The sequence below is a fragment of the Notothenia rossii genome (genome assembly GCF_949606895.1).
Source record: "Notothenia rossii genome assembly, chromosome: 5".
Lineage (NCBI taxonomy): Eukaryota > Metazoa > Chordata > Actinopteri > Perciformes > Nototheniidae > Notothenia > Notothenia rossii.
The window spans coordinates 18,874,057-18,901,137 of NC_136903.1; the positions used below are offsets into that span (position 1 = coordinate 18,874,057).

At 41.4% G+C, this 27,081-nt stretch overlaps 1 protein-coding gene across 1 annotated transcript in view; it reads left to right on the forward strand.

Moving 5' to 3' along the window:
• Positions 1-923: 923 nt before the first annotated feature.
• LOC307038758 (uncharacterized protein) overlaps positions 924-27,081 on the forward strand; it is a gene marked incomplete at its 5' end in the record, with an annotated part of 46,200 nt that continues 20,042 nt past the window's right edge. The window contains 10 exons of the mRNA XM_079680437.1: positions 924-2,003; positions 2,539-3,534; positions 9,467-10,321; positions 10,984-17,716; positions 18,221-19,788; positions 20,262-20,527; positions 20,906-21,734; positions 21,855-22,905; positions 25,786-25,854; positions 26,178-26,204. Of these exons, the coding sequence (XP_079536563.1) occupies positions 924-2,003; positions 2,539-3,534; positions 9,467-10,321; positions 10,984-17,716; positions 18,221-19,788; positions 20,262-20,527; positions 20,906-21,734; positions 21,855-22,905; positions 25,786-25,854; positions 26,178-26,204 (13,474 nt within the window). The remainder of the gene's footprint in view (positions 2,004-2,538; positions 3,535-9,466; positions 10,322-10,983; positions 17,717-18,220; positions 19,789-20,261; positions 20,528-20,905; positions 21,735-21,854; positions 22,906-25,785; positions 25,855-26,177; positions 26,205-27,081) is intronic.

Sequence of the window (27,081 nt, forward strand, 5' to 3'; positions counted from 1 at the left end):
TAACTCCACAAAGTTCTCTTTTACCTAAAGAAGTTTTAGAAAAGAAAGAGGGGACAGCTGAAATAGTTCAGAAACCAGCTGATCAACCAATCTTCTCTGATGAAGCACAGCCCCTGAAAGCCCTCAACGAAGAGTCTGCTCCTCCAGTAGCACAGTCAACAAATCCAGACCTACCACTAGAACAACAGCAGGACAAGGTTCCTACATCTGAAAAGGCCACCGTAGAGAAAGGTCCTCCAGTCCCTGCAGAACCAGAATCCTCCCAGGCTGCTCTCAAAACGGTCCAACCTACCTGTCCGCTTTGTAAGATTGGACTTAATATCGGCTCCAAAGATCTTCCCAACTACAACACTTGTTCTGAATGCAAAAGCCCTGTCTGTAACAAATGTGGATTTAGTCCTACGCCAAATTCAACAGAGGTAATTAAATGACTAAATACTTCACTTAATGTATAATAATAAGTCCGTAATTTACCATTTTTGGTCGGTGGAAAGTTTGTTGAATTGTTAGACATTGTCTACTGATTTACTGGACACACGTTTTAGTTGGAATTTAGCAAGAAAAACACAGTTCAATTTGCCTTAATTCTTCTCAATGTGTCTGTTTGACTTTCCTTGTTATTTTAATTACATGTTATGGACATTGAAATCTGTTTTTCTTTTTCAATCCATGTTGTGACTTTCAGCTAAAGTATATATTTGGACTAGATTAACAAAGTGCTATTTTGAGAGTTGTTTTTTCACACATGCAAAGGTTGTACTCATGGTCTTTGTTTGTTTTTTCAGGAAAAGGAATGGCTTTGTCTGAACTGCCAGATGCAGAGAGCACTCGGAGCTTCTGAACCTCCAGGCCTTCCCATGATCAAACCTAAACCTTCACCAAGTAAAGAGGTCCCTGTCACCACACAGAAGAAAGCAACCCCTATGTCAACTTCTGAGGAGGACATGCATAAACGAGCTGCACCTACAGATGAGCTAGTTGATGTTTCCACAACCAAAGACACAGAAGCCCCAGACCTTGGTGTTGTAACAAAGAAAGTTTCACCTGCAGCTGCTTCGTTGCCTGACAAAACGTCTCTGTCCTCTACCACAACAACTGATGTTTCACCCGGTTTACAAAAGCCTTCAGAAGAGACATCCAAAGGACATCTCAGTACACCCCAGCAACAGCCTCCAAAATCTGATACTCCTACTTCTATATCTACACCACCTTTAACAGTACCAGGTGAAGGAAAGCTACCTCCACAACAGACTGCAGTGGTGACTTCTACTGCTATATCTACTACTCCACCACCCATCTTAGAGGCAGTAAAGCCATCCCCGCAGCAGCTTCCACAAACGGTGACTTCTTCTGCTAAGTCTGCTCCTCCACCAGATCAAGTGGCAAGCAAGCCCCCCCAACAACATCCTCCAAAAGCTGGTACCTCTCCAGACAAATCTGTACCACCACCGGTTGAGCCTGCCAACCAGGCATCAGGAGGCTTCTTTGGTTTTGGTGGTCCTAAAACACAACCAACAGCAACAAAGTCTGCTGAGTCCGTTTCTGGGAAGATGTTTGGCTTTGGTTCATCTTTCTTGAACTCGGCATCAACTTTGATAACCTCAGCTGTCCAGGATGAACCCAAAATGACACCACCGACTCCACGTAAGATGTCCACTACAGCCCATGTCTCTCCTAGAACAACACCACCAGCCTCTCCTAAAACGTTACCTGCAAAGAATACTGAGGCTCTCCCGCAAACTCTTGAAAAGAGAGCAGAGAAACAACAGCTGAAAAAGGATCCTTCAACCGTACAAACCAACGCAGACAAAGATGCATCGGAGCCTCCCAAGGCACCAACCGACATCCAAGATGCCCCAAAAGCTGATTCATCAGGCTGTCCACTCTGTAAGGCCAACCTTAACATTGGCTCAAAAAATCCTCCCAACTACAATACTTGCACAGAATGCAAGACCATCGCCTGCAACCAATGTGGATTTAATACAATTTCCACTGTGACAGAGGTAAATCACAAGTCACATGCTTTAATCTGACCCAGTTGTATTCATTTACTTAAAATAGTATTTCTTAATTGTGTTCAACATTGTTTATGGGCCGGGTAGGGTCAAAGTGATACGATTTAAAAAGTGAACTTACATGTTTGAATGGTTGATCTTTTTATGTGAATTTCTATTGCAACAGGAGTTATAAATTGATACAACTCAGGCCTTCACCATGAAAAATAACTGAATGAAATACATTGGTTTGCTAGCTTCAGGTTAATTAATCAATCAATCATATCAGTAATGTAAAAAAGCCATACCAAAAATACTTCTAAATAAAGAAAGACGTTATCTTTTAAAATAGGCATGATTATAATTGATCTGTGAATAAATACATTTGACATGAAGAGGCTTGAAGTGGTTAAAAGTCCTCTGAACATTTTTGTCAAGTGATGAATTGTATTTAAATGTGTCCCTTAAAATACTTAGTTTGTCAAAACTGTTGATGTTGCTTGTTTCTCAACATTAATTTATACATGTATTGCACTTCTTTCAGGTAAAAGAATGGCTTTGTCTGAACTGTCAGATGCAGAGAGCACTAGGAGCATCTGAGCCCACTGGACGTCCTGTTCTGAAACCTCAGCCCTCCCCAACCAAGGTTTCTATACCTCCTGGCTCTGAACTGAAGGACATACCGACATTAGTGCAAAGGGAGAAGTCAGCAGTATCTGCAGTAGTAAAAGAAGAGGTCATTCAAGCAGTTCCAAAAAGAGAAGTTATGTCAACAATTGAGGCTCCAGTGCCAATTGAGACACCACGACGAGATTCTGTGCAGAAGACACAGCTGCTTTCAGGTACTGAAAAAGGACAAAGACAGGAGGTGGCTGGCCAGCAGCCGCCTGTTGGCAAACCTCCCCCTGTACAGCTTTCTAAAACTGCAAAGCAAGAGGTCAAGGCAGATCTTTTAAAACAAGAAGTTGGAAAACCACCACAACAGCCCTTAAAATCTGTGACCCCCCCTGCAAAAGCCACACCACCACCAGCTCAGCCTGCAAAACAGGAGTCAGGAGGCTTCTTTGGCTTTGGTGGTCCTAAAACACAACCTGCTGCTGCAAAGCCTGCTGAATCAGTGACTGGGAAGATGTTTGGTTTTGGTTCGTCTATCTTCAGCTCTGCATCTACACTGATAACCACACCACCTTCTCCACGTAGGATGTCCACTACAGTCTCTCCTAAAATGACACCTCCAGTTTCTCCGAAGATGCCCCCTGCAAAGGACACAAAACCACCTGCTGCAGAGAAATCAGAGCCACCTCAACAGACCAAGCCTGCTCCATCAGCACAGGCCAAAGTAGAGAAGGCTCCAACAGTGCCTCCAAAATCAACAGAGGTGACCAAAGTTGCCTCTAAAGCAGCTCTGTCCACCTGTCCACTCTGTAAGGTCGAACTCAACACAAGCTCCAAGGATCCTCCTAATTATAATACCTGTACGGAATGCAAGACCACTGTCTGCAACCTTTGTGGATTTAACCCCATGCCTCAAACAGGAGCGGTGAGTGCAATGGATCATTTATTTTCACATTTTCATTTTATTTCACTCATCATAAACTTTTTTGAATGTTTGAGGTTTGGCCTTTAAACATTTTGTTTTGGGATTTCCAAAATTAACCATTCTATTTGACCAATTTAGTTGCTTTATGTTTAAAGGGCAGGAGTGAATAGTATGCATTGCTGGAAATATTGTTTTGTTTAACTGCACGAATCTAAGTAGACACTGTAGGCAAATAGACACTGGTGGTTATTGTAATATCATGAAGCGAATGATGAAGCCAAACCCAGGCAATGTTTTCATGACTTGTGGTCAAAGTTGGAAATGAAATGACAACCGACAACAGAAGAGAGGAAAAGGGATTTTAGGTTTAACAGCAGCACTATGATTGGCTTAGGAGGTGGTGGCAAAATGTAGTTGGTAACCTAAAAGAGTGGACGCCCATAACCAGCTGATTAGAAGCAGGTGGATGGGTGAAAGAGAGAATTAAGAATAAGTGAAGCCTAGTATCCCTGATTGAACTTACGCTGAACTCCATTTGTTTAGCCCTCCACTTGGAGTAATTCAAACATGCTCGGCTTCAGTAAATCACAACATTGTCGTTGAAACATGGTTTGCACTCATCTCAAGAGCAGACCACAGCAAATGCATATTATAAATAGCTGCCTTATGTTCATTGATACTTAACATCAGTGGTAGACTGTAACTGAGTAGATCTACTGAAGTACTGTTAAGATCAATTTTGAGGTACTTTACTTGAATACTTTCATTTCCTGCTACTTCATACTTTGTCTACAATTCAGAGGCAAATATTTGACTTTTCTACTCAACTACATTTATTTGGTTTACTTAGATAATGATACTTTAGTTAATAAGTAAAGAATGCAAAACGGTGTATCCATTACTGTGTAATAACTACTTTTACTTCACTAAAAGATCTGAGTTCTTCACCTATGTTACATACATGAAAAAGAGTTTGAGTGTTCAAGCAGTACCGTTAATATTACTTTTTTGTCTTTCCTTTTTGGAATATTCTTTTGAAGTTTAAAGGATGATAAAATGTTCAATTTATTTCTACTGACATTGTAGTACACAATAGGCTGCATTTACTCCATTACAAACATGTGTTGTGAAATAAACTATGAAGGTGCCACAGTAGAGGGTTTTCAGAAAATGACTCCTAACAGGTTTGGTTTGCAGTTCATTATTGTAATCTATTTGAATTATTGGCCTACTTTGCGAATTCTCAAAGTAAATTAAAAACAAACTAATAAAAAGGCTATGTGGTTGCTGCTATTTGTCAACCAGAGTGACCCAAGTTATTACATAATGGCTCATGAGAAGACAGCTTCAGCAGACCGGCAGCACTGAAAATGTATTAAAGTGATTGAGGGTTATGCAACAGCGTTAGTAAGATGGGATCTGTTGCCACAGCAGACCAGGGAGCAGGGAATCTCCAGTCCCAGGGAGAGATCTGAGATGGCAAAGCCCTGTAATATGCCAATAAGCAGAGGTGAAACGGATTAATTCCAACACAACATTGAGCAATACATTAGAGTAGCAGACATTTCCTTTGAGTCCATTTCCTCTCTCACATATCTGTGGCTCCATAGTATTTATTGTCTTGTGTTGGGGAGTGACACATGTCTACCCACACATGCATGTCATTGATAAATACTTGGCTTTGTGACCATATGTTAGGTACAGTAATCATTTCCTCTTTTTTCTTTAAAGCTTCTTTAAATTCCTCTGTCAAGTTGATCTGTTTTTCCTTTAAACAGTATTCACAGTTAATACCTTAAACAATTTGTTTAACATGGGATTTGGTAGACCCATGTAGATTCAGTAAAAAGGTTTTTTTCTTGACTTAGTCATTTTAAAGGAGATCATATGATCCATACTGCACCGCATGTGTTTATGATTTGACATAATGCAATAATATGTCTGGTCAATCACTGTATTCATTTGAATGGAGATTTTGAATAAGGTCATCTGTAATGCCAGTATTTCCACAATGTGACAACATTGATTACATTTTAAGCCATATAATATGTCTAATTTCTATAAAAGACAACATATTTTGCCCGTATACCACACGCTCTGCCCGCATGGCACGTTATTGTGGAGAAAAAGTGAATTTATAGAAACAGAATAGCTGTGCCTCTTATGTAATTGACACTTCTCACGTTATTATACACCCGAGAGGGGAAAGAGCCTTCTGGGTATTGGTTGGATGGGGGAAGGGACAAGCGTGGATATGCAGTTTGTACAACATAGATGCATTCCTCTTAATAGCTATGGGAAACAGAAATAGCTTGGCCTTAACACCACTGAACAGGATGAACCACCATTATAGCTATCCAATGACCTTCTTTATCCAAAGGGGCTGTGCCTGCCCCTTCCCCATCATCCATCTCTGTGGGTTTTTTAGTAGAAGGGCAGAAATGCCTCCTTTTTAAATATGAAAAGGGCTTGTAAGGTTAGAAAGATGAGGAGGCCACTTAAGGCAAACTGAATGCTGGAAGCAAGTCTATGCATTTTTTCTTTTGCCTTTTCTGCTTCAGCTGATGCCATCAAAAGCCTGGGAGTGACTGTTGTCTGATAAGTAGGGCACACGTGTGTCGCGCTTTGCCAGCTAAAGCTTTGTGTATAACAGATGAGACAGCATGAAAGATAGTTCCCTTGTTTTTACTAACATTTTACCACGTGGCCATATATTTAGCTTGAAATGAAAGAAAATGTTTCCTCAGTGGAAAGCAGTTGCTACATTGTATTTTGCCTTAACATATTTTTTTATTAATAGATATTTTAGGAACCTGTGCATATTCCTCAAAGCTTCCATGGAAGACCGATTCATCTTTCTATGTATGCCCTCTCCCTCCCTTTTCTACAAAACATCTTCACCCTACTGCATCTTGACATCAAAAAAAGTTAGCTTAAAAGCCATTTGTAAGATTGTATACAAAAGCAAGGGGTGTATTCCTTGTCTTTGGAATGAAGCACTCTGCTTATTACAGATTATTAGGTCAATGTTCTCTACCATCAGAAAGCTTGATTTATGAAGAGCTCTGCTCTGTGGGGGCTGCTGAAAGCCAAGTATATTAGCCAGCTACAGCCTGGGCCAAATGCATCTGCCAGAAAATCAATAAGAGACTTACCACCATCAGGAAAACACTGAAGAGAGGCTGAGAAATAGTGGTGAAGAAACAGCCCAAAGGCCACCTCTCCAGTCCAGCCGTTATAAAATGTAAATGTCAGGACCCGTTTAATATCCAGCAACTGCTGTGTCATGAGATGGTTCTGGTTTATGTAAATACAAATTACAGATTTAATTAATAAGTGGAGTTAAGGTTGACAGGCATTCCCATTAAGAGCAGTTTGATAGATGTTTGGGCATTCTAATTGTACGCTAGTTGTGTACGTCATTGTTAAACAAAACAACACTTGTTATTACCAATGCTGATACTGAACAAGATGCTTTCCCCTCGTCAGTTATCCATAATGCATGGAGAAATGTGCCGAATGTGTATCTTGGTATTGAAATGTAAAATATGTGGGTATCTTAAAATAAGTAAAGGTTTGAAGGTAATCTTTGCTCATTGTGAATAGGCTGTTTTCCATACATTTAGAATGCTGCTTGCTTTGCATTAAGTGAAGTGGTCGTTGTAAAGCTCAGATCCGGCCCAATGCAGCATGCCAGTGTGTGAAGAACTGCATTTCCTGACTGCTGACATTGGGAAGGTCTGGTAATCCAGCTCACAAACTAATCGTGGGGAGCAGCTTCTCCCACAGCTCTCTGCTTGGGGCTCCAACTCTTTACTCATAAAACAGATTTAATTAGACAAAAGGATGATGGTGACGCTCCAAGCCCTGTGGCTCTGACGCATGGTTTTCAGACTGTGTGGCTGTGAGGAAGTGACTGGATGAAGTCTTTCTGTTTACTAAGATGTTTTTCTATTTGTGTTGCAGTTTGATTTAGATTGAGGTAAATACATTATCAGATGCAAGTAAGGTGCTGTGGGGTGTGTATATGTTTTGATTAGTTTGGTATTCATTTGTTATATTTTATACTTTGTTCAATAGGATTTCGCTTTTTTATGTTCCAATAAAACATACACAACTAAAGCTGTCCAAATGTAAACATCTTTGAGGCGGAGATTTCGTAAGATCACATGTAATTGAGGTTTAAATTATTCATTGGTTTGCACCACTATGAACATAATGCACTATTCTAATGAGGCTTTGTTTGGTACTTTTGTGGGCAAATATGATTATCATATCCCTGAATGAACCACAACTGACTGAACAAATGCATATCAGTATCAATCAAAGCGGCTCCATCAGTATCAGGTTTCTCAAAAGTCAAGCATGTTATGCATTAATAATGTATGAATTTAATGATCAAAGACTGTATACATGATGTATTAGTTGTATTTATGTTTGCCTGTTTTTTGAACAGTGAAAGCATTTTACAGGAATGCAGTTTACCATCAGTTTTCTTGCTGCTCGGGGTGGATTGTATCATCTTCTATAGTTTAAGCCAAGCACTATTTGCATTAGCTGTTGGAAGTTTTGCTATAACCTTAGTATATAAGGAATACAAATGACTTCATTGCCAGTTTTAACCGATTATGTTGATATTTTTACTTTATCGTAGTCCTTTTTATAAGGAGTTAATCACAAAAGTTCTTAGTATGGAGATATTTTGAGCTCGTTTATGGGAACAAAGAAAATGTCCAGCACAGCTGGATTGTAAAATCAGGCCTGAGCCAGGTTATGACAGAGGGTAGGTTATATCACTACTAAACTCATTGGGCATGGGCCTGTGAACTATGTTATTAATTGACGTCATTGCATCCTGAACCAATGCTAATCTGTTTATAAAGTGCGTGAACATTACTGTGCACATGTGACAGTTGTGGTTCCATTATTAATATCTTAAATAAGTGTATAAGTTCTAATACTTTATTTCATGGTTAGATCATGGTGTTTCAAAGAGGATTTGTGTGCGATGTAATCTCTGTTGTGTATCAGAACTGCTCGCCCTGGCTCTGCAGAGGAAGGCACATTGCTGTGATTTGGCCTGCTAGGTTGCCTTATCTATTGAGAGTCTATGCTTTCCTCTCCTCCTTAACTCTCAATTAACAAAGCTTACATCTGATAAAAATTGTGTTTTCAGAGAATTAAACTGACAAAGTAATATTACAAATGTGATTGGCTCTTTTGCAAGGTAAGCATTTTTATTGCTGACTTCCAAGTGTCACAAATTCCAGTGTAAAAGTGGCACCGGCGATTATGTTGTAATTAAAGACAACAAGCTTATATTTTTGATTTATGTGTTGGACGTTTTAATTTTTCGAGCAACGAATACTAAACAAAGATTATATTTGCATTACTTGCAAAAAGACTGTTAATCATGTCTTAATCATTATTGTTCGCATTGACACGCAGTAGTTCAGGTGTAAAGTGACACCTAATGTAACACCTAATGTGCGTCAACGTCTCTGCACAGCAAACACATAATTAATGGATTAAAGAAAATACATAGTGTTGGTTTTTTTATGTATTTTAAATAAACATTTGAAAACATGTTTCATACATGTTTACCATTGGGAAGACTTCACTCATGTTTACTAATAGCATACATTTTTGGTTTTGTAAGTTTTTTGAAAAATGCTTTTTCTGTCAAAGCTTGAAGGATGTTATCATTTATATTGGCAAAAGTCATTTGACTGTTGGATTTGGCAGAAATTGCTCTTGCTTTGCAGAATTCAGTTTTAATGTCAACTAAATATGTCGAAACATTTTCTATTGTAAAGGTGATATATTACACTGGTTAAAAGCGAAGTGGTTGGACCTGTACAGTGTGTTTTAATGTTAATCTCGCTATAGTATGTTTCCTAATCATAAGGTGCCTTTGCTTCTTTGATCGCAGAAGGAATGGCTGTGTCTGAATTGCCAGACTAAAAGGGCCTTGTCTGGACAGCTGGGAGACTCAGGAAAAAGGCCCCAGCTTTCACCAGTACCTGCCACAAAACCAGAGCCCACCCCGCCTCCCATCAAGGCAGTACCAATAGTTTCAACTAAAAAAGCACAGATGGAACCTACATCTGTCAAACTTGAAACCATGACTAAAGCAGCTTCTGCAGAAATCAAGACAGAGATCGCACGCGTACCTACAATAGCAACGGTTTCACCTGTTACAGCAGACAAACAGCCTTTAGCAGCATCAACAGCGGAAGCCATTATACCTACTATGGCCAGTGTGCAAAAGACAACAGAAAAAGGAACGGTTGTAGTGCCAACCACAAATGTTCCAAAGACTGTAACAGTGGAAAATAAAGAGGAGGCTGTGAAAGTGGAGTTCATTGAAACAAAAGATTCCAAAGCCAAAGATTCTAAACCGGACATTCCAAAAGCCAAAGCTGTAGCAGCTGAAGCTGAAGCTTCTTCTTTCCCAGTGATTGAAGCAACAGCTGTATCTACCTCCTCTATTTCTGCAGAGGTTGCCATGGCTGAAGTTGTCCCAGAAACCGAAAGAATTGCTGCATTGTCTGCTCATGGGAAGATCATTGAGGAAGTACAGGCTGATGACCATATCGAACTGACAGACCAACCAACATCTTTACAGCAAGTTGAAGAGCAACCAAAGTCGCAAGAACGACAGCTGGTGTTGGAAGAACAACCAACTGACAGCAAGGAAATTGCTGATAAGTTGGTTGATAATATTATTGACATCACCTCAACTCCAGAAACACAACAAATGTCTACGGAGACCGTCGTCATAAAAGTAAGGATTGGTTCTCTGGATTTCAAATTATTGTTGCATTGACAAATGACAAATGTGCATGTTCTGGCAGTTTCCTAGCATACCCCATATGAATGTATATGTACTTGAATTCCAATGTTTTCCTTTGTTTGTCTTTCCTAATTGTGGCTACAAAATGTACAGTGTTCAGCTTTCGTTATGTTTCACTAACAGTAGGGTTACAGTGTAAGCTATGTAGCAATAATTATTTGAGTCATTACTATCATATTGCATTATTTTGCAGTAACTTCCATTATTTTCTCTGCTATGATTTGTAATAAACTTTGTTGTCCATCATCATCATCATGATGTTATTGTGATTAGGGTGGTTAATGGCACTATTTTCATAGAACTATGCATCATCCGCAAACACTTTTGGGTTTCAATTGGACTGATAAACTCAAAAGAGATCTATATTCTGTTTATCTTATATTCTAATATATATCCACTGTGTGCTGTTTATTTTATATTGACAAGACATGGGTGAATAATGCATCTTCCCAGTCCAATAGACTATTTTCAGAATTACTCTTAATAACATGCCAAAGAAAATAAACAAGGAGACATAGTGTTGGACCAAGGAAGTCTGTATATTTCACCAGGGAAATGTATTAACTGTGATTTTGTTTTTTTCACATTTTTAGGAGCAAGATGGAATCAAAAAAGAGAGCATAAAAGAAAGAAAGGTCTCCAAAGCAGAGGAGCATGATGAAGATCAACCCCATATTTTACCAATATCACAGGAATTTAAGGATAATCAGGTGGCTAGTGAAACAAGTACAAATGATATAAATACAGATACAGCTACTCCAGAAAAGGAGGAGGTAAAAGCTGAGAGAAGACGCCTAAGTGTTAAACCAATGGTTGAAAGCAGTGACAGTGAGCTCACACCCTCACCTAAAGTCCAGAGGAAAAAGTTGGCGGTCACCAATTTGTCATCCAGCAGTGAGGACATTAAAACTGAAAGTGCTGACTATGACTCTATGGATGATGAAGAATTCATCCGCAGGCAGATATTGGGTATGGGTGATGAAGAACAAAGGTCTCTTTCAGAAGATGAGAAAGAAAATCATTTGGCAGATGAGAAAGCTATCCTAGAGGTTGTGCTTGATGATGCTTCAGACACAGGACTATCACTGTATGGAAAATCGAGCACAGAGAATGAAGAAAGCTCAGCCGGGAAAAAAGCCCTCCAGAAAACTGACACCGCAACTACTCAATATTCTCCCGAAAGAATTCCAAGCTCTACTTTCAAGAAAGCTTTACCAGTAATGAAACAAAGACAAAGTCCTGATGAAGAAGTAGAGAGCATCACAGAATCCCTGTCAAAGGGATCATCTAGTGTCCAGGTATCTAGCTTTACACCAGGATCGTCACCCACCTCAGCATCGTCTCTAGAGGAGGACAGTGATAGCAGCCCTAGTCACAGGAAAGTCAGTGGGGACAAACATCATCGCAAGGGTAAGCACAGGCACTCAACCCAGCCTCTCCCCACCATTGAGGACTCCTCTGAGGATGAGAAGATAAAAAGTGTGGGGAAGTCTAGGAAAAACAAAGATGAACTTAAAGCCCATGGCCCACTTCCATCTCCAACAGCTTCCTCTACAGAGAATCTGAGACAGGTCATTGTAACTGATGACACTAGTAGAACATCTGGGTCTGAGTACTCTGCCAGTTTAGAATCAGAATCAGAGGCTAAGCGAGCTGTACAGAGAGGACGTAAGCCTTCCATAACAGTGATACCATACACCCCATTTGATCCATCCATTGAAGATTATTATGTGACAAAATCCTTGAAAAGCGCAGAAGAAGCATATGAGGACATTTTTCAAGAGACAACAGCTATTCCAGGCGAGAGTCCTCCTGATATTGAACCACTTTATGGAGGAATGGCAATAGAAGACTATCTTTATGAATCTTTAGTTGAGGAACCTGAAAATAAGATGGGCGAATCTCAAGAGGAAGAAGTAAATCAGGAAACAAGCTCCGAATGTCTCCAAAAACTCAGATCTCCAGAGGAGGTTTATGAGGAGATGATGCAGAAAAAGAGAGAACTTATAATGATAGAACAAGAGTTTCAACAGTCCCAGACTGCCATAGAATCTTCCTCCTTAGGGGCTTCGGTCACCCGGCCTTCCTTGATTGCTGAGACCTGTGTGGTTACCATGCCAATGGAAGAAACATCCCTAACTCAAAAAAATGATATGCCTCTTATATTCACTGAATATTCTAGTGAACTGACATTAAAGAAAAAGAAAAGGCCAGCGCCACCACGGCCCTCTGAACAGCCTAAGCGCTCCGAGGTAACTGTTGTTACTATTACACCTAGTGGATCTATTGGTTTTGTTAGGCCTATGGTTCCTCAAGATCCTGCACTCAGAAAAGCATTGTTCCCCATACCAGATCTCAAGATCACCCAGTGTTCATCTGGGGAGGAAGACGATGACAGCCTTGCAGAAGAATATGGTGTTGGTATTTCCTCTGACATTACCACCAGCGATGACTCTGAGACTAAAGACGATGCATCCATAAGCCCACCTTTGTCAGAAACTGCTGATATTGAGCCTATCTGTGTGGTCTGTGAAATTCCAGAGGCAAAACCTATTCCAACTCCAATATCAGCCCCAGAACTTACTTCTACACCCTCACCCACATCACCAATGTCAGTTCTAACTTCACCAGCTACTCCAGATTCCAGTTTGGCTTCTAATGCTACATCATCATCCTCATTCCAGGCTCAAACACCTCTTTCATCAGAATCAACTCCACTTTCTACACCAACACCTCCAACTTCATGTGTAACTCAATCGCCTCCAGATGGCTCATCACCATCACCTGCCCCAATTGCAGAAAAAACGTCTAATGGGGACTCAGTCTCTCATCCAACTCCAAACACAGTTATAGTTACAATACCAGATGTGGTGTGGGATCCGTCCAAAGCTCAAACCACTGAAGCAATGCAAGTTAAAGCTTCTGCAGCTGGAGCCTCAACCCCAGCCCTAGTGGGGATGTCTACTCCTCTACCTGTTGTGGTTCAAATGCCAGATTTGGTTTCATCCCCTTCTCAGATGCCTGTCGAAGCTCCGGCTGTTATACAGGTCTCAGCTCAGAGCCCAGAACCTGTTGTTGTCTCAGCTCTACCTACAACACTAGTAAAAGTTACACCTGAATCAGCCATAGTCCAGATGATGCCGGACTTGGTGTCAACTACATCTACAAACTCTGCACAAACCCCACTGCCAGCAGTTGTATCTACCCAAGCTCAAGTTCAAGCCAAAGTGGTCCCTCTACAAGCAGCCGTCACATCAATAAGCCCAGTAATCCCAGCTTCATCTCAAGCAGCCCAGGTGTCTGCAGCATCAACGACTATAACTAAGAAGAAGGTTCCCCCCCCTCCGCCCCCTCGGTCTACGTCAGTGTCATTACCAGAGCTGCCACTTGTAAAAACTATTCAGGATGTTACCCCTACTATGACCACAACAATAGTTAGGCGAGCCACAGTGACTGGCCAGCCAATGCAGTCCATAGTAGTGGATATACAGCCAAGAATGGAAGATATGCAACCAGAGAGTGCAGGTGTACCTCAAATAGTGACCCCAACCAGACATGGGCATGTTGTCATAATAGTGCCTAGTCTAGAAAATATGTCTATGCTTGGAAAAACCCCACGAGATTTAGCTAGCACAGAGTCAATACCTGCTGCTGCTTCTCTGCCACAAAGTAGTGAAACAGCTTCAGAAATACCCAGCACAGATATAGCTTCTTTATCGACTAAGGTGTCATCAGTGCCAGTAGCTTCAGCTCCACCACTTCCGCCTAAACCTATGGCCAGGGCACATTTAGTAGAAACAGTAGAAATACCTGTAGCAGGTATAACTCCACCACTTCCTACCACATTACCCAAGCCAAGTGTTTATCCAAAACCACTGGTTCCAACTGCAGTGACAACTGGTAGAGCAATAGTAGGACAAGTTTCTGATACAACAACTGGTCATGGTCAAATTGCCAAGCCTCCTCCTCCCATACCACCTAAGCCTGTATCAATTCCAGCTGGACTGGTTTTCAGCCACAAACCAGGAGAAAGTGTCAAGCCACCTCCTCCTCATGTGGCCCCTAAAGCTGCAACACTACCCAGGGTTAAAGAACCTCCAAATGCTCTCTCACTTAGCCTGACACGACCTGTTGAATCTAAGTTTGGAGCTATCTCCCCTAAATCACCTTTGTCTCCTAGACACGCCAAATGTTTGCAGACCTACGTGGTAATAACACTTCCATCTGAACCTGGCTCACCAACAGAGGTTATAACAGTCCAGGCACCAGTGAGACGGAGCTCCATCCCATCTACACAAGTGTCTGGGGTACGGACGACACCTTTGGAGCAAAAAACACTTAGTGAAGCATTTTCAGCACAGGCTACAATAAGAAGAGCCTCTGTCCCTACTGTTAGGCTTCCACCTCCAATAACCATAGCTCCAACTGTGGCAGTAGAGCAAGTGACAACCTCTGGAGAAGTGGCTAATCAAGTGCAGAGAGGTGATATGCCTTCGGAGGAGTTAGCACCATCTTTCGCTGATGTCATAGTAGTGTCATCAAGTCAGGAAATGTCTATTCTGGCACATAGTGTACCTCCCCCAATTAAGAAACCATATGTTCTACAGCAACAATCAATTACTCAGCCACTGACACATGATACAACAATGGATGAAGTCATTTCAAAAACCCAAGAGCCTGGAGTTATTTTTCAACCACTAACAGTCGAAGCAGCGGCAAGAGCCCAGTCTATACCACTTGATTTTAAACCTACAGAGGTGACAACAGTGCCACCGGAGGTTTCAGCTGAAGCACTAGTTCCTCATGCCCCTATACCAACTGTACCTGTGCACCCACAGCCTCTTACAGAAGTGGTTTGTGTACCACTGCAGCCTGAAATACCGTTTGTTTCACTTGGTCCCGAAACTAGGGCAGCAGCAGTAACTACAACTGTTCTTTATCCACAATTTGCAACTCAAATTGAAATGCTACAAAATGAACAGGATGTGCCATCTCATGTCATAGTCACTGAGAGAGTTATGGTAAGATCACCAGTAATAGGAGTGAGTCATCACATTTCCTCTCAACAGCAACTTACAGAGATTGAAGCTACAGAGCAAGAATTGCCTCCAGTCTTTAACTATGCTCACGCCATTGCTGAATACCCATCAGTACCACAAACTGTTCAGCCTTTAGAAGATATGACACAGCAGCTATCTTCGCAGCACCCATGGCCTCCAGCTGAAGGGTTGACCCTCCCTACCAAGTTTGAAATACCTACAGAGGTGATAACAACTGACATTGCTATTACTATACCAGGAGTAGAAACAGTGTGTCCAGCAACCCATCCTGTACCTCAAGTTGTTGAAGTTACTCCAACACCGGAAGTGAATAAGTTAATGCAACTGACTACAGTTTCTAAGATGATAACTCCTACAATTGGTGAAGTAACACCTGAAGTATCACCTCTTGTAATGGAAGTCCAACCGATGGCAGTAAAACCAGAAGTACCTCATGTTATTCATATTCCACAGGTCTATGGAGGAGTTACATCCTCAGTCATGTCATACTCATCACCATTAATGGAGGTCATAGCAATGCAGCCTGAACGTGATACACCCACAGAGTTTATAACAAAGGATGTTGATACAGGTGATTCATTGCCATCATCAGTGTTGCATCCCCTGGTGGCAGGGATGCCAGTTAGAGTTGTTTCAAATGAGGAAACCACCAGTGGAATTTGGACATCTGTATCTTCCATAGTACAGCCAAGTTACAGCACAAGTGAACTGTTTTCCTATCCAGCAGAATATGAAACACCTAGGCTTACAACTGCTGCCTTTGCTACCCCCAGGGGAGAATCCATAACTATGCAGCAATCATTACCATTGGCACATGTAGTGAACATGCCAGCTGAAAAAGATGTTGCTTTTGATCATTATGCAGTTCAGGTCCCCTACAGGAGAGAATATGCTCATTCAACAGAACAAAGACCACATGTATTAACTTATTCATCGGAATATGACCATCCTCTGGAGATAATAACCACTGAGGCATATACTAGGAAAACCTCAATCCCCACGGCACAGGACATTCCACATGGTGTATATGTTGCTCCAGTTACTATAACTAAGATTCAGCAAGAGTCTATTGAGAGCAAAGAAATTCGAGGACCAGAAAAGGTGGTCTCCAGTATGAGTCACATGATTTCTTCTTCAATTTCCACTTCAGGCCAACCTCCTGAGAGCCTGCCTAGCCTGGTCACTCAGGTGTTTACCACTGAGGTCCAGAGGACCACTGTCTCAGTTGTTCAACAAAGACTTCCACAAGTCCCTCAACCCAGTGTACACATCACTATACAACCAGATGTAGCTAAAATACAATCTCTGTCAAAACAGAACAGGAAGATAATCTACCCTGGTGATGTTATGGATTTACGAACAATGAAGGTTGCCATAAAGATGACAGAACAGGGCATGGACCTGACACCACCTGAGTCATGTCGACAGTCTTTTTCAAGTGACTCTAGTTGGCGTCAAATCACAGCAGTGCAGCCTGAAATAGTCAATCTTAGTTCAGCGATCACACCTGCAGCCACGCTGTCTGTGGTCACTGACAGCATCACAATAGTCACATGCACAGCAACCATTGCCTCATACAAAACCACTCCAGCAGAGAAACCACTGGATTTGCAGGGCCCTGTTACATCATTGCCTCTGTCTCTCGCCACATACAAATCATTTGAACCGCTGGCTCAGATTGTTTATAGACCTGTGAATTCGCAGCCCGCAGTCAGTGCTGTAGCATCCACAGCTCAAGACATACCTATAAATCTTTCCTTTGGAGCTCTGGTCACAGGAGGCAAACAGCAAATCACTTCCCCTGTAGCTATAAGCAATGGAGGTCCTTTCCTTTATTTGGAGGCCACAGGGGCCATGGATCTTTCTAACTACAGACCAATGAGAGCTATGGTTGCTTTGTCTGATTCAAGCCCAGGAGTCGTGACAACTATTGTAGAAGACGATGGGACTCCAGTAGACCTTACAGCGGGTAGGAGGAGTGTTTGCTGTGATGTCATTTACAAGCTACCATTTACAGGAAGCTGCAGAACACAGCCCGCAGTTACAGAGCAGCCTGAAAACCGTTTTGGCTCCAGAGATGACCACTACCAATACGATATTGCTGGAATGTATGGTATCAAAAACATGACTGGAATAAAAGCTTCAATGTCTGAGACCAACCTCACAGAGGCAGGACTGTTTCCCTATGATCCAAAGAATGACTTTGACTATCTCAGTGGATCTTCAGATGGCGCAATAGACCTCACTGCTGCCAAACTTTCAGCTGGTGAGTTTGGGTGTATTTCTGCATGTTTACATGTGTTTCATTACCATTTTCTTTGCTTGCTTTACGGACTTCCATTAAACGTCTTACTACAGTATAATATAAACTTTTATTTTAAAAATCCCATTCGTCTAAAGCTTATACTTTTACTGTTCAATACTCAATACTTATTGAAAGCATATGTTTGTGTGTTCTTTTTCCAGTCTATCAATTCATGCTTGCGTAATGTTTGATTTGCTTTGGTGTTATATGCACGTTTTCATTTAATATTAATACCTGCTTGTTTTGTTTTTTTCTTCTTACAGATGCATGTGTGTGCCTGCGTGTGATACCTCAATGTTTTGGTTTTGCATCTTGCTAGCCAAAATGACTGCAGATATGCATGTTGCATGAGCCTTTTATATTCAAATTGCATGACCTTTAACTTGTTTAAAAATGTTTCTGAATTATAATGTATTTGATAAATTAAATTGAGTAAAATATATATCTTTGGACTTATTATGGCAGGTAAAGCAGTTGACTACACTAGCAAAGCAACAGGAGTCTACCCTGGGATGACTACTGCTCCATACTCCAAGATCCCCGCAGCTGGGTTTGGAGTAAATGGAGTTCTAATAACCTCAGATGGAATAGTTTACTCCTCTGTTGCTGCCCCAGATCCTTCCACATATGCAGTTACAACTCAACCAGGCTCCATCTTTAGCAGTCCCCTACCACCTACATCAACAGTCCAGAACCAGTCATTGCCACATCCATATGGTTTTATTCCCAGTGCAGAACCTGGAGAGATTATTCCTTTTGATACAGGGCTACCTAAGGAGCTTCTCCCCACAGCTTTGGCTGACATCATAACAGGCTATCCAGACATGTACTCAGATACTACCCTGGAAGCAATTGCTGCCTCTCTGGATGCCTTGGCCTCTTCCTCAATATTCCCTGGTTTAGACAACACCAAGATGGCCCAGTATCAGATGGAGAGGGAGTTTCTAGAGCTAGAGAAGCTTAAGCAGCTTTGTCTCGCTGAGGAGCTGGAGTGGGAGAGGCATGAGATCCAGCGTTACCGTGAACAGGAACAGCTCATGGTCCAAAGGGAGCTTGAGGAGCTCCAGGCTTTGAAACAGCAGCTTCTAATGCAACAAGAGGAAGAGCACCATGCCCACGTGGTGGCCCAGCAGGAGACCTATGCCCAGCAGAAAGACCAGTTGCAGCAAATCCAACAACTCCAACTGCAACTCCAGAGCCAGCTTGATGAGCACTACGGTAGCACTGGTACTACAGGAAACTTGCTAGAAGCTAAATATGCAGGGGTAGGGGACAGTGGCCAGTACTGGCCTGTCAAAGATGAGTCTACAACGTCATCTATTGGGACACAGTTAGAGGAGGGTCATGATCAGCTTAAACTAGTTAAGAAACTACAAGCTGATCAGGACACAGGGAAAAGAATACTTGATAGTGGGGTACAGACAGATGATGAAGACTCAGCAGAGAAGCAGCCCGTAGGAAGGAGAAAGAAGAACAAGAGAAATAATGATAGCTCAGCTCAGACTGATGATGAGGACCAAGATGAATGGGATGCTCCAACAAAAGCTCGACGACGCACTCGAAAACATAGCAGTGAGGGAAAACATGTCTCTAAGGTCACTAGCATTGCAATCCAGACAGTGGCAGAGATATCTGTCCAGACTGACCACTCTGGAACTATCAAACGACCACATGTCCAGATGGACACTAGGGTAGAAATTGTTAAACATATCTCAGCTCCAGAGAACTCTCAGAGGGGTGGAAGTCTGAGCTGTCAGACAGACTATGACAGAAGGTACACACCCATTGACGTTGGCTACAGCACACAGGTGAAAGCAGATGTCCCCTCAAAGTCTAAAGTCTTCTACACTTCAGTCTCCCCCATGTCCCCGGAAAAGTCACTTGGAGGGCAAAGAATGCTGACTGCGGACCCAAACAGATTTTCTTCTGGACCTCGGTCACTAAAGGCTGGTCAGAAGTCTCTCTCTGATCCTAAATCCCTTAGTCCTACCACAGACGACAGGATCGGTGGATATTATGCAGACAGCTATTCTGTAAGTCATAGCAGAATATAACAAAAATATTGTGATTAATGTTTTTATTAGAAACAATAATTTTTGTACATATATTTTTTTAAGAATGACAATTATTGAAAGAACTATCAACAGGGAATTATTGGCAGAAGTGGGACATTGTATTCAAAACTGTTTTAGTGAGTGTATGATCACTTTATATATTAGAATCTTTGTGTTTTTGTGGTCTTTCTATGAGGCCTTCATATCTCCATTGGCAGCAGGTACTTTTTCCCATAGTTAGCCATGTTGTATTGCCATGTTTCTCGAGTAGCCCATTTTCAAATGAGCTACAGGCCAAAGGTGAGGGATTTGAGGGGGAAGTTCTTTGCAACCTGCAACCTCACCAGAAAATGTTAAATACAAAAATAATAGTGAAGTATGTAGTTAATTGTGTTTAAATTGTGTTTATCATAATGATTGAAAGATTTGTATAATTTGCTTCTATTTTCTAGAGCCGTGCCTCTCCCTCTGGTACAGGTAAGAAGGTAAAGCGAACATTACCAGAACCCCCTCCTGAGGATGACTCCCTGACAGGACGTTCAGGCTACAGCACCAACTCTGCTCGTCGCCGTCTTGCCCGCAGTACAACAATGGCCCGGGCAAAGATCCTTCAGGACATTGACAAGGAGCTTGATCTGGTGGAGAGAGAATCTTCTAAACTTCGCAAGAAACAAGCTGAGCTAGATGAAGAGGAAAAGGAGATTGATGCCAAATTACGGTGAGATGCCACCAATCTAACATTAACTATTGAGGATATACTGTAGGCTTGCACTGTTTTGTGAAAGTCTACAGCATATCCTAAATAGTTTAACCAATGAATATGTTATGAGTGATATAATTGCATTTATCCCTCTCATGCGAATCATTACTCCTAATTAATCTGCATGATTCCCCTCTTACCTTGATAGCTTAAGGGCTAAAAGGCTGCCTTGACATCATTCAGTGAGATCTCTCCACACTCAAACATGTCACACTCATATCAAAGGTACTAATGTGTGCAAACCCAGAACATTTTTGCCTCTTTGGTTGAAATGGCAAAAGAATTGTTTGTTCTAACAACATAAACCAATATATGCCCTTTTTCTTATTACTGTAGGTACCTGGAGATGGGTATCAACCGACGTAAGGATGCCTTACTTAAGGAGAGAGAGAAGAGAGAGCGGGCTTATCTCCAGGGGGTGGCGGAGGAAAGAGATTACATGTCAGACAGTGAGGTTAGCAACATCAGAGAAGCCAGGGGTGATGGCCTGGAGAGACCACGGACAGCTCCACAGTCCGAGTTTGACCAATTCATCCCACCTCAGACAGAAGCTGATTCCCAGTACAACACACTTACTAGTCCCTACTCTCACTATGGCCAATATGCCCCTCAGACCCAAACCACCAGTCACTACACCCAACAGAACCTATATCAACAGCAGTCCCTTTACCAACAACAGGTATCTCCTTACTCAAGCCTTTCCCTCTCTCATGCCCAGGCTCAGTCAAGCAGCTACCAACATGCTCTGCACTTGCAGCAGGGTAAGCAGCGGCAAACAACCCTGTCTGATTTAGAGCCTAAGATCAGAACAAACTATGAAGTTATACACAACCAGCCTCTGCTCATTGTTCCAACCTCAACAGAAAGTGGTTATGGGGTTGCTCACCTTGGGGGCAAGTATGGCAGTTTGGACTTAAGGATAGGGATAGGGGAGAGGAGCATGGCGTCCAGTCCCATGTCTAGCATTTCTGCTGATTCCTTCTATGCTGATATTGAACACCACAATTCTAGGAACTACGTGCTGATAGAGGACATAGGGGAACTCACCAAGGCCTCAACAGGTCTGAGCAACACCGGTTTGGGATCTGGATTCAACATTCCTGATAAGGAGTTGTCCAAGGCGGACAGACTACTCAGGGCAGCGGAAGTCAGGCGCTCAGCGGAGGTACATCCCGTGTGTATATCTGTCATTGATCACTTATTCTCCTAAATTTAACACGTGTACATTCATGCATTTGTTATTGTGGCATCTGTTAATGTGTTCCATATTATTCTTCCATTTTAGGTGGCAGATTTTTTAGGTTCATCTCGACTTCAGGGTTATGGTAAAGGAGAAGATGACACTATGGAGGAGCCTTATGAGCTAAAACTACTGAAGCAGCAGATCAAGCAAGAGTTCAGGCGAGGAAATGAAGGACTAGAACACTTAACAGGCCTTGGCCAGCCCCAGTATCTCCCTAGTGATGGCAGCTTTCGCCACTTCCCTAAAGGAGAAAAATATAGCATCGGCAGGCTCACTCTTGAAAAACAGGCTGCAAAGCAACTCCCAGCAGCTGTGCTTTACCAGAAACAAATGAAGAACAAAAAGGCCCAAATAGACCCTAAGGCCATCACAAAATGTTCTCCAATTCAGGAGACTAGGGACCTGGAGCCCGACTACGGCAGCTACATGGGATCTGGGGCCTCTTCTGTGACAAATATGGCTGCTACAGCTAGGTTGCTTCAGGATGAGATTACATTTGGGCTAAGAAAGAACTTGTCTGAGCAGCAAAAATATTTAGGCTCCTCCCTGGGTGCAAACTTAGCTGGTTCTCTTAATCTTGGGCAGTCCCTTGGACTTGGATCTACCATCAGGGCCACTGCCCATGATGATGGCACCTACCCAAGTGGCACCCGTTCCCGCCCCTCATCACGCCCCTCTTCCCGCCCCTCTTCTGTCTATGGCTTGGATCTATCCATCAAAAGAGACCTATCCAGCTCCTCACTTAGACTTAAAACAGAAGGAGAGGTCCTGGATGCAGCATTTGCCCCTGGGGTGGCCAGAGCAAAGCCAACTAGTTTACCTATCAGCCAAAGTAGGGGCCGACTCCCCATTGTGGCTCAGAACTCTGAGGAGGAGAGTCCTCTCAGCCCAGTGGGGCAGCCTATGGGTATGGCTAGAGCCTCAGCTGGACCTCTCCCTCCCATCTCTGCCGACTCCAGGGACCAATTTGGGTCAAGCCATTCTCTGCCAGAGGTACAGCAACATATGAGGGAGGAATCTCGGACAAGAGGCTATGATCGAGACATCGCATTTATCATGGATGACTTACAAGGCGCCATGTCTGACAGCGAAGGTAAATGGAGCCTCACACTGTTGCAGGAACTTGACTGTGTGGACCTGCTTGTCATGCATGCTAATGCTGAGTGGTCTTACTGAGTTATCTGGTTCTATTTCAAACAGCATTCCAGATCATTGTTGATGTTGTTGGTTTCTATATCTCCCTCTATATGGTAAATGTCACATTAGATGTTTGCACGTTGTTTCTTTTTTTTTTTTTCGTAAGATTTCACTACCGGTACATAATACTCTGCTTGAGTTTATGTATGTCATTAATTAGTTCGACCCATGTTTGTCCTGTGATTAAATCAGCATGCTTTGGCTTTTTATTTTACAATAGCTTTACTTTATAGTTAAATTACCATCTTTACTCCTAAAACTCTGTGGTAACACAGCTGCACAAGTTCAATGGGCTTGAAGTAATTTATACATTCTGTCCACATTACGGATGCCTTATTCTTAGTGAGAGCCCAACATTTATTATTATTATTATACCCAGCAATATATGTTTCACAGTCACCCTATAGTAAGTTTCTGCACTGGGGACACTCAGTGAATGCATCATAGATTAACACAGTTCACTCACTCACACTTCAAGTGTTTTGGCACATACTAATCAATGACTTTTCAGAAACTAAGCTATATGGCATGTAACATCTTTAAAAGTGCGTTTCTCTGAAAAACTTGCAGTATAAGTTAAGCTTTGTATTGTGAAAAATCCTATCCTATGTTAGGCATTCTTAAATAGAACATTATTATATTAAGTACTTATTTCATATGTGAAGTGCCTCATAAACATACATTCTGTTAACTTTTACATAATATGTGTGTTTCAAAATGTTTGGTTAAGACTGTTTAAGCTGATGAACAGACTAGACCATCTGGAAGCTGCAAAGCTGTGGTAAAAGTATTTTATATAAACAAGGTATGACAAGGAGTGTCTAGGGATTCTCTATATTTGTACAGCCCCTCCCCCACCAACCAAAAATAGTGTCTTTGTGAAAAGTAGGACCTTACCTCAGAAAAAAAGTGTAACTATTTACACCCTTTCAGCTGTTTGGGAATAAAACTAGAGGCAGCAAGTTCAAAAGAATACTGCTGAATCATTTTGACAAGATATGTATTCAGGTGTTCTGCAGGTGCAGTGGAGGCATTCACTTAGTGCAGTTACTTCCCTCTAACTCCAGGGGCCTCATTTATAAACGGTGCGTACGCACAAAAGATGGCGTACGCCAGTTTCTACCTATCTATTTCTATCTAGTTTATTATATATACAGTCTATGGTTTCTACGCCTGTTTGCGATTTATAAAAAACTAACTTGAAGGGAAAATGTGCAGTCCTCCACGCAAACTCTGACCCATGCGTACACACTAAGCACAAAAACGGGAGGGATGAGAAACTGCGACACCATTAGCAGAAGGAAGAATAGAGAGAAATATGTGGAAAAAATACCATAAATTAAATATTACCTCTCATTTATATGAAGAATTCACAACATTTGCAAACATTGATTAAACCCAATCTTAAAAGGATTAAACAAAGGCCTGTTTGAGACTCCTGGGTGCACACTAAAACATAACTTGGAGAAATAAATAAAATACGCAAATGGGTAAATAGGTTGTATAGATACGAGCATGGTTTTATATACTATGTTTAATCATGTTTTATTTAGTTCGCCAATAGCCTACTTGATAAGTCGCTCGTAAAACACAGGAGGTATGGAAAGAACACCATATGTGGTAAATTGTACAGCTAATATAACACAACACATTAGTTGTATTTCCTTTAACTGGTGGATTATGGATATAGGCCTATAGTTGCTGATCGACAGCTGGAACACAAACCACCAAATACAAAACAATAATTCAGATCCAGTCGTCATGACTCCGGAGGGATTCCCCGATCATTTCTTACAGTTTCTCATCAAGGGGGGGTGTCTCCTGTCCCCGGTACAAACAAAAATATGGGCGTTACGTGAAGCCCGCAAAAGCTGCACCGCATTTCGAGTTGATTTTGATTTATAAAGGGAAACCGGCGTAGGATAAGCCGTACGCAAGTCCTGTGCCGGTTCGCAGTCTTTTATGAATCGGAAAGTGTCGGTGCGTATTTATTTGCTTTGTCGTAAGCAACCTTCCCACGCCAATCCTACGCAAGGCTTTATACATGAGGCCACAGGCTAGTCAGTGACACACACCAATATAAGGGTAATTATAAGTTTCAGGAGTTTCTGTGCACGAAAAACTATTCTGCAATGCAAGGACTTTCATTCAAGGACTACATGCAGTTATGTTCAGCCTTCTGTTGCAAATTACAAGTTCCACATTATTGTGTCTCTTATTTTGTTTTATTTGTATATGTCTTTAATTTTGTATGTGTATCTGAATGTGCATCCTTGCATGTTGTGAACTATATGTTATCCATTTCCATTTTAATAAAGTGAATGTTTTCTGCTTGTTGTTTGTTGCTGTGGGTGTCTCATTGCCATGTGAGATGTTCATGTCGCATAGTAATGAACAGCAAATGTTGACGTGTACTATCTCCATCTTTGTAAGTGTGGGATTGTAAGTGTGCCATTAGGTAAGGGAAATCTAGTTTGGAAGACTTCAATACAACACTTAATAGGTAATACGTAAGATTTAATTAGGTACAACATGTTTTGCAGTAACAATTGTACTTAGGCACTGCAAAAATGGTTGACTTTCGCAAAACTCTTGCCTTATTAGGACCAAATGGAAGACGGTTTTATGTCATCCACATTGAATATGAGAAAATAATGCTTAATTTGTTAAGCAATTTTGCCTTATTTTCTGGACCATTTGCAAAAGATCATCATGGGTAAACTCTTTGTCACGATATTTGACCCAAGGTAAAAGTGTCCGTTTGCCTTGATTACAGCACTAAGTGATTCCAGGCTGGCTTTGAACAGAGATGATGCCAGAATCTTTCATGAAAGTATCAGACACGGTAGAGTATTTTACAGTACTAGTTAAAAACCTTTACTTTAATGTTTTTGCTATGACACTTGATATTAAGTGATAGATGACCTTTAAAATGCCCTGTCACATGTATTTTCTTATGTTTTTCATAATGCTACTGCTCCAATTTGTAGACTGTCTGACTCAGACCTGCAGTATTTTGAAGCATGCATCTTGACTATTGATCTCAATGCATGTGCTAAAGTATACCTTCAATACAAATCTAGTCTTAGCACATTTGCTAGAATTTGTTAGATTACTTAACATGTGTTGAACGCATTTCTGAAAAATACATACAACTTTGTACCCCAGCTGGAGGCCCAAACTGGAATATAGAAGGTGAGACAGCATCACAATTCCATGTAGTTGAATAGACGCTGTATGCCTCCATGCCACATATCATGGTTCTGAATGATCCGCTTTTCAGGATGTTTTTGTAAACACACCCAACTCATTCTAGTATGACCCACATCTCAAAAATATCTTTGTCATTTAGCAGATCTACAGCGTTGACATGTTAGAACCCATCTTAATGGCACCAGATATGTTGTATGTGTAATATACTTAAGTGAGTAAAACATTATTCTGGAATGATCATAGTGCTTCTGTCAGCATATCACACCCATTTTCAGTATTCATGTTCATGCACTTTTGCATCACAGTCACCTATACTGTATATGATATGATCATGCGTGATACGTGTGAATTATTATTGCAGTGTGCATATGTGTTGAGGCATTTTATCCAACTTTAATAGATATCTGAAGGCCGATGTTACCACTGTTGACTGATTCTACATCATCAAACTCTAATACTGATTAGAAGGGACAAGTGCCTTCTAATATAATTCATTTATCCACCAGGCAACATTTACCTTCAGAGTACAGTATATAGTCATCAAGCCATTTCTCCTCTTAATTATTGGTGCATTTCCTTGGTGGAATTATATCACTGATAATAAAAAGAGACATCTGCCAGAACTGCACATTCTGTCCTTGGCGACAATGTATTTTGTCATACACCGAAGTGATGATTCACATTTCTAAGGGAACACATTATCCACCAACCTGACTTGACTTGTTACTTTGGCTTTAGATTACCTTTGAGCTTTGCAATAATTAGGCTAAATACATCCAATACCATGTGTTAATAGTTACTTTAATAGTGTTATATATCTGTATAATTAACTTTTTTGGGGGGGGTCACATCACATTTT